This window comes from Gambusia affinis, linkage group LG07 (genome assembly GCF_019740435.1).
Source record: "Gambusia affinis linkage group LG07, SWU_Gaff_1.0, whole genome shotgun sequence".
Classification (NCBI taxonomy): domain Eukaryota; kingdom Metazoa; phylum Chordata; class Actinopteri; order Cyprinodontiformes; family Poeciliidae; genus Gambusia; species Gambusia affinis.
Genome location: NC_057874.1, coordinates 22971251 through 22979676, shown reverse-complemented (window position 1 = coordinate 22979676; position 8426 = coordinate 22971251). Strand labels below are relative to the sequence as shown.

Below are 8426 nucleotides of genomic sequence, written 5' to 3'. Positions count from 1 at the left end.
CCTCCGAGCTAGCTCTCTGTGTTTCTCTGAAATTACTTCTAGTAATAAATCCTTGTTGCCTTTCTCTCGCTCAGACGTTTCCTTGTGACGCCTTGAAAATTCTTCTGTGAAGCCCGAGTCCTGGCTTTCGGGATTTCTCCCCTCGTGAAGCCGTGGATTGTTACCTACTGATTGCCCGAGTCCCTTCTTCGCCTCTACAGATCTTCAATAAACCGTTCAGTCAAATTTTAACAAGGTTTAGCAGCCATCACAACAATGCAGATTATTGTAATACAGTATGCAGACAGTGTTTATTATTGATATGTGTTACTGATTCAAAGCTGAGCTTGTTAAGGTTTCTCTGGAGTTAATATAATTTTATTCAGGCTGTGATTGCTGAACGTACTGGTACCCATACCTGCAAAATAACAAATTTAATAGAAATAACCTTAGACAAAAAAAGCAATAAGTACTATTTTCTCTTTAAAGCATTAGGGTTAGACCAGTCTTACTTGACAAATTCCACAAATATACAAACTTGTATGGATATACTACTGTACAGTACAAAATGCATACAAGCACAATCTGATTATTAAATGGACAGCAGCATTATAGACAGCAGACTCTACTGCATCAGACACAATGACACAACAAAGCTAAAAATTCTGAAGGCATCCTTCAAGTATTGATGAATTACACACTCTTGGTAGGTCGAGGCAGCACCAGCTTTAGTCCAATATCAACCACAAAGGAAGGCATGTAAGAGAGAGGGATCCAGAGAAGCTTAGCATCCCAGCCGGCGCTGTACCTGGTACGTGGGTGAGCCGCAGTCAGAGCGTGCTCCATGCAGCTAGTCACCTTGGTGAGGTCTGAGTCACACACAGCATTCATGATCAAACGCTGGATCTTGATGTCTGAAAAAAAAAAACAGTCAAATGAAGAATAACTTTCTCCTTTTTCATTACTAGTGTTGCCCCAAACTTGTGCCGCTCTAGGCATCCACACAAACAGACACTGAACAGACACATACAATTTTAGCACACATTGCTAAAGACAGCTCAAAGCATAAAGCTTCCTTCCTCTGTAAGTATTCTTATACTTACAGTTATCCAGATACTTCTCTCCATAGCTTGCTTTTACTTCAGGGTTGAGCTGATTCCAGAGACGGTGCAGCTCCCTCTCAATGGGATCAAGGTTGGTAACTGCTGTTTTGAAAAACCCTGGCTCAATGATGCACACTTTAATTCCAAAGTAATTTATATCTCTCCTGGAAATGGAAACCATACAGGCTAGTAAAATATAATGCAGTTTTACATGCTTCAAGTTCATTTAAAGGTTTGCAAATAACCCTACCCCCTTTTTACCATTGAACTTTTAGTTTTGTGCTTTGATCATGATTGATCAATGGGAATTGACAGATCCTTTAAACTTTTTTCTAACACTTACATTTTTCATAGCATAAAATGCATTCATTACTGTAATCAATCTTATACATTCCTCATTCAGGGTTGTACATTCGAGAGAGCTACTAATACAAGCCAAAAACAAAAGAGGGAACGTAAGGTTTCTAGTTTCAAAATGTTCTTCTCACAGGTTACATAAAAAAATTAGTTATATAAATACTACTGGAAAATTAACATTTTCTATCATCTAATAATTGGTAGACTTTATAACCATCAATGCTCTCACTCAATAAGTGTTTACATTTCTGCTGTTATTTGCATGTACCAGCTTACATTTCCACAGGGTTATTTCTTGCAAATACTCTGTTGCTGTTTTACATGAACAGATACAGTCATCTTGTACATTTTTACTCAGCCGCACATTTCTTTTAATCTGACTGGGCTATTTTTAATAACTGTACAGCATTCTAATTTATTATATATTGCAAATTCACCCTTGCTGTCCCTTATTTTTATTTTTCTATTGTACTTTTTTTATTTTTTGCCTCACCTTGAAAATCAATACTTCCCTTTACTTTTGACTTGCTGCAGTACACCTGAATTTCCCGATTGTGGAACAATAAAGGCTGTTTTTTTTTTCTATTCTATTATCAGTTTTACCTCAGGCAGTCAGAGAAACTCTCCACTGCAAACTTGGAGATGCAGTACCCGCCACCATTTGCAGCCACCCTGCCGAGGACAGATGCCACATTTACAATACGTCCACGGGCCTTCTTAATGAGGGGCAGGAAGGTCATCGTCATGGCAATGACTCCATTCATGTTCACTTTCAGTGTGCTGTGAAAATCCTCCACTCGCATCCACTCTGAAGGACCCATGGGTAAGGAACGTCCAGCATTGTTCACAATACCCCAAAGTCCTACAAAGAAAACAAAATTGAAAAGTTACAATTTCAAAACTGATTTCTCATATATTTATTGCGTGATTTAATCTTACCTCTATCGCCAACCTCCTTCTTGGTCCACTCCATAGCTGCCTGGATGCTGCTCTGACTGGTCACATCCAGCAGGACCGTCTTAAGGTGAGGCCCTGTTACTCTTTTCAGATCATCAGCTCCCTTCTCTGTGAGACAGCCAGCCAGAACTCGAAAACCTCTACGGTCGAGCTTCTTACACAGAAGGTTGCCAAACCCCGTGTCACATCCAGTCACGAAGACATACTTGTCAGAAAGGTTCTCTATCTCCAGGCTGTCTCTGTACAGCCACACCAGAATCCACAACAAAGCAAAGGAAGCTGCAATGTAGTACAAGGCATTTTCTCTAAAAAAAAAAAAAAAAAGACATAACATCATGAAATTATATCTTAATTTGTAATTTGCTCTTAGAACTAAATCTGAACCGTAAAAAAAATGTCTTGTGTTGTAATTTCTTACCCTAAAAGTTCATATATATACTGTGTATTCATGTTGCCTTCAGGAGTTTGTTTTTGGTCTCGAAACTGGTCAAAAAACATTCTGCAAAAATGTTTAAAAAGTAATTAAAACATAAATACAATGATAACCATTTGAAATCCAATTTAACAGTATCCTTAAAGGATTGGATTGAAGTGGAACATTTTTGAGAGCCACTGAACATAAGCAGTATGTTTACTAAGACCTGTTTTTAGTGCAGGACCATTTCTGTTGGTGTGGGCACATGAGGAATCTTTGTTTAATACTCTTACAGAAGAAAGAAAGGAATTTGCAATGGAGTGAGACAGAAGCAGGGGATTATTTTATTTTTAGGTATAATTTCAATCTTTGTGATGGAGCTGCTTGGTTTATGGCAAAAAGCCAATTAATTTGTAGGCTAATCAGTTTGTAATACAACAACAAAAGAACTTATGTATCTATGAAAAATACAAGAGCAATTAAACAGTGAATAAGTACAATGACCACAAAGGAAATGTAACAATTTGTTAATACAATTCATTCAATTCAGAAGTTTTTTTTTTTTATTATAATTTTTTTTATTCAGCCTCAGGGAAATGTATTATTGTCAACATTTCCAAGAATTTAAATCAAATTTAAGCTGTTTTCATGGGCATATTATTTCAAACAACTCTATCCTCTTACCTATTTTATCCTGCAAGGATAAAATAGGTAAGAGGTATTTACTGGACAGTATTTAGCGGTTTTTCAAGGTAGGTGAAAAAAAGAAAGCACCTCTCTCTGGGTATCTAAAGTTCTAGTCTATTCTTTTCTATTCTATTCTATTCAAAGACTGTTTTCGATATCATGCATTAAATGTACTTTGTGATCTTTAGGCGACTTCAGTTCACAACATGCATATGAAATAACAAGCATTTAATAATTTACTGCATTAATTCAGATTTGAGAGAATCAAAATAATTACAAAACTCTAAACCTACCTTATTCTCTTATTGGTCAATGATGGATCTCCACAGTCAGCCCCCTTCACTTTCCCTTTCTGTATATTCTTCTGATTCAGCTCAGAGGGGCTGGTCAGAGCGAAGCTTTATCCTTGAGGCTTATCCGTTAAGACATGCTCACTATTAGTAATCCTCAATCCGTAACTATTGCAATTGTTTTAAGGAAAAATGTGAGGGGAACAGGGCAGGAAAACTAAGCCTCAAAGAATTTTTTTGCATGTACACCAAAGTATCAGAACAATGTTTTTTAGTTTAGAACACAAAACCTAGAGCTTAGTTGTTCTCACACTTGGGTTTGAAAGTTTTAGGATTATATAAAAATTTATGACAAATCCACTTGTCAGAGTATTTAGTTTCAGGAGATCATTCAGTTCACCTACTTTAGAAACAGTTAAATGTACACTGTATAGCTTGAAATGATTGGTGTTTTTTTTTCCTCCTCCAGGGTGTCTTTTTTGTGATCTTTAGTGTCCCTTATATGAAAGTAGGCTGACAGGAAAGGGGGAAAGACATGCAGTAAATGTCACCAGGTCCAGGAATCGAACCTGCGACGGCCGCATTGAGGACTCAAGGCCTCCAAACGTGGGACGCACTATCCCCTAAGCCACCACAGCACACCCATGATTGGTGTTTCTAACATAAAAGACTGAGAAGAAAACAGTCACAAATGCGCAATAATGCAAATCCATTTAATAAGAGAAAAAACATCAGCAATAGCCTGGTTGTGTAACTCTGGGCACTTTCGCACTAATACCATGTAAATTCCCTTTTGATTCAAAAACATTACTCAATATTCTTTAGGTATTAACTACGTGTCGGAAGTGAGAACATCTGATGTTCACAGTCCTCTTGAGGAGAACTCAAAGATTTGCTTCCAGATATGGTTTTGAACAAAAGTTTGATTTGGATATATTCTTCCACTCATTGTGATGCTGAAAAATAAAATCAGCATTAAAGGTGAAGATGTCTTCTTCATCATTGAAGAAGACATCTAAGGTTTTGGCAAAAAGATTACTGTAATTTAGAACTATTCATAAGCTCAGTTTGACAAAAACAGTTCAATTTCTAGAAACACCAAATCATGATGCGACCACCATGTCTTCCTTTGGTGTGCTCTTTTTTAGAGATCTGTAGGGTTTTGCCTTGATGCCAACAACTCTTGGTATTGATTCCCAAAAACATAATGTTCATCACACCATTACACATTCACAAGACAAACTGTGAGAACATTTTTCCCAGGTCTGCATGCTTTCTTGGGTAGAAAAAAATCTTCTGTCTTGCCACCTCAGTCTAACACTGTAGATTATTGTCACCAATAGAAGAAAAATAGCAGGAACAAACAATCCTGTAGTACTTACTTTATGTTTGGAATTACGGTAATTTTGAAAAATAAATCTTTATTCTTTGTAACATTTCTGCAAATTGTGGCTTTAGCAAAATGATAGAAATGAGCAAACTTGGAAGACCAGGGTTTAACTGCAACAGAATTGTTTTTGAATTGTTTTGCATAGCATGTCACATTAAAGGTTTTAAATCATTGTAACTTTTTTTCCATAAAAAATTGAAAGGGTGGTTATTAAAATTTATTGGGTGAGTGGTCCCAAAATTATAAAACAACAAACTAAGAAGTTGGACTACGAGTGTGGTAAATAATTATTTCCTCACTATTTCAGTCTCTGGAAAAACTTGGTTTATATCTACTTCTACATTTATAATATCATTCAAATCTGATGATATTTGGATATCAAAAACTACTGTTTGTGAAAGATGTTTTATTTTTGTTTCTAAAAAATAATTAAACAATGACTTGCTTGGCAGACAAATCAAACCTTACAATTTGTTTAGTGAAAAAGATATAGAACTGTAAAATTAAGACAAAGACATGAAGGCTTGTACTTGTGTGCTGGATTAAAAGTCTTAATTAGTTTCCAACTAGTGTTGTAACTACATGAGTGTACACTGAACCCGGTTGTTCTAGGACATGACTTTTACGTCACACATTCCACTGATTATCCAGTCATTGTAGTTTGTGGTTCCCATGAGTTTCTGTTACAAAACTTTGTAGAGAAACATCTAGGCTCTTTCCAGTGTTTCACTTTTGTAACAAACACATAACCGTCAGTTAAGAGATTAAAATCCCAACTCTTCCCACCATTTAGCTTTATTCTTTTTATTTTTCCTTCATTTACTTATTGATGGCAGGAGAGAAGAATGAAAATACAACTTTAGCTCTCATTTTTTGTTTGTTTATTGTTATTTACGATGACTGTCCATTTATCATAACTTGTTCAATTATAAAAATAAAATAAAACAATTAATTTTGTCAAGGTACACATTTGCAAATTACCTTTACAACAACTGATATTCAATCTTCACTCATATCAGATGTGCATACAGGCGAGATGAGGTGCACATGTAAATATATCATTAATTCTTTTAAACAGATATTTTAAAGAACAACTTACCAGAAGTTGTGTGTGGTCAAACCTTCTCCCTATTAAATACTTTAATTTTCTATCCCTCCAAAAAAAAAAAAAAACTTACACAGAAAAAGAAAATATCCTAATAAAATGTATTATTGAGCATCATTTTGTGCTCACGCTTTCCAGTTTTGGAGCTAAAAACAAAACTTCACCAGTGAAACGCATCTGAACTGCATCATCTAATGCAACAGACAAATATTTGTCAGTAAAATGTCAATCTCACTCCACTCAGAGGGGTGCATTCATGTATATATTTATATTTATGAACAAATGTACTGTAAAAACACATGATGATGCTTATGAGCAAGTAGATTGAAGCTGCCCCTTGTGTACGTACTCCAGAGCTGTGGCGATTGTTCTCATGTCCATCTCGATGCTGCGGGCCCAGTTTTCAACATCTCCAATTTCCTGTTTGAGAGAGAAGAAAGTTAACAAGAACAAAAAAAGTTGCCACCAAAAAAATAAAAAAAGATCAGTAAACCCTGGGATAATTGAAAAGTTTGATATTCACCAACTTTTAATTAAAAAGTTGGAGAACCTTTGGCTTAGATAGTCCAGCATATTTAATTTATAAAGAGCAGGCATTCAGTGTAAGGCTAAATGTGCTAATGGCAGAATAATAATGAAATAAACATCTGGCAGTATAACTTACTTTTAATGCCTGATTGAATCCCTCCACCATGCTGATCCACTGAGCTGTTTGCTTGGAGAATTGGTTCGCCTGCACTTGGAGTGTCTTAACTTCATGGTCCAGTTTACGTTGGTTTACATATGCTTGAGCAACACTGAAGAGAAAAAAGGCAAAATACTGAGCTTACTAGCTTTGTGCCTATCAGCTACCCACTGAGTCATTGACAGGGAAATGACAGTGGCTTAGCGATGATTACTTGGCTACTTTAGCTCCAACCATGATCCAAAAAAACGTTATCTTTTTCATTAAGAACTAATGCAACAACAGCCATTAAATCCTGCTCTCATTCTATAAGCTGATTGTCTTGGTTTGTTCACATCTTTCACAACAGTAACAGCTATTTTTGTTTGAACTGTATGTGTGATCAATTATTTCAAGTCAAAAACTGAAACTGGCTCATGAAAGACTGTCAGCAGAGTACAGTACTATGAGTACTGTAAAAATCTAAAACAATCCTTGAATCTAAGCAAGTTGTTATTGTTTTGTAAGAGTGTTGTTTACTGACTTGTCAAAATTACCGACTAGCCAAAATTAACAAACTATGAAAATACATTTAAAATAACATATAAACGTAATTAATGTTGACGTTCCTTACTCATATTGGTCATTGAAATGTCTTTGTTCGAGTCAAATACATTCTTATCATCAACATATACAGTGTCAAAAGGACAGGGATGAGTTAATAAACCCCAATTATAGGAATGCAAAGTTGTTTAAAGCTACAATCATTACTGTCTTTAAGACATGAGGTAATTTTTCCTACCCAACATTCAGGTGATCTACCAGGGCTTCAGTTAGACAGGTGGCAGCAGCGATCGCTTCACGTCTGCGTTTCTCTGTGAAACAAACAACAAAACATACAATAAACATTGAAGACTGTACATTTACGAGATTTGTTTTTAGCATGTCCTAGCATCGCAGCTATCCATCTTTCCTTACCCTGCAGCTCCTTCCGCTCATTTTGCTTCGCTTGATGCTCCTTCAGAAGGCGAGACAACATATCGCTTGAGCAAAAGTTAGGGTTATTATTTGCTAAAGCCAACTCATTTAACGATTGTTATTTTTTAAAGGGAAGGTAAAACCAAGGGCTCAGAACGAGACTATGTAGCTTATCACGAGATGTCACTCAGATGTCTCACGTGAGTGTTTCCTTATACAATTATGCAGAGTCTTACTTGTAATGCCTTATTATTTTGGTTTATTAAATTACATTAATGAAGAGTTGTTTTTATAAGCATGCTTAAAATTAAACTGCAATTCCTATTTAGTATTATTTGTTTAAAAAATGTGTGAAATGACGACATCAACTTCGTATCGTGATTACCTTCAAAGTAAAAGCGTTCATGAATACAATTAAGTTTTTTACTTGCATGTAAGAACGAAACAAGATAAGTATTAGACTGTCAAAAAGAAAGATAACAGGATATCAAGTTAACTTTT

At 35.7% G+C, this 8426-nt stretch overlaps 2 protein-coding genes across 2 annotated transcripts; both read right to left on the bottom strand.

The window, feature by feature from the left end:
• Window positions 1-225: 225 nt before the first annotated feature.
• Window positions 226-2956, bottom strand: rdh5 (retinol dehydrogenase 5 (11-cis/9-cis)). Its single transcript, XM_044121878.1, has 5 exons — window positions 2815-2956; window positions 2379-2701; window positions 2043-2301; window positions 1083-1246; window positions 226-893 (listed from the first exon to the last, which is right to left on the bottom strand). Exons 1-5 carry the CDS (start codon window positions 2892-2894, stop codon window positions 673-675), a joined length of 1047 nt encoding a protein of 348 aa, XP_043977813.1. The 5' UTR covers window positions 2895-2956; the 3' UTR covers window positions 226-672.
• Window positions 2957-6042: 3086 nt separating this feature from the next.
• Window positions 6043-8291, bottom strand: bloc1s1 (biogenesis of lysosomal organelles complex-1, subunit 1). The gene is made up of 4 exons (XM_044122487.1): window positions 7926-8291; window positions 7750-7822; window positions 6948-7080; window positions 6043-6703 (listed from the first exon to the last, which is right to left on the bottom strand). The coding sequence occupies exons 1-4, from the start codon at window positions 7984-7986 to the stop codon at window positions 6593-6595; spliced, it is 378 nt and encodes a 125-aa protein (XP_043978422.1). The 5' UTR covers window positions 7987-8291; the 3' UTR covers window positions 6043-6592.
• Window positions 8292-8426: the final 135 nt, after the last annotated feature.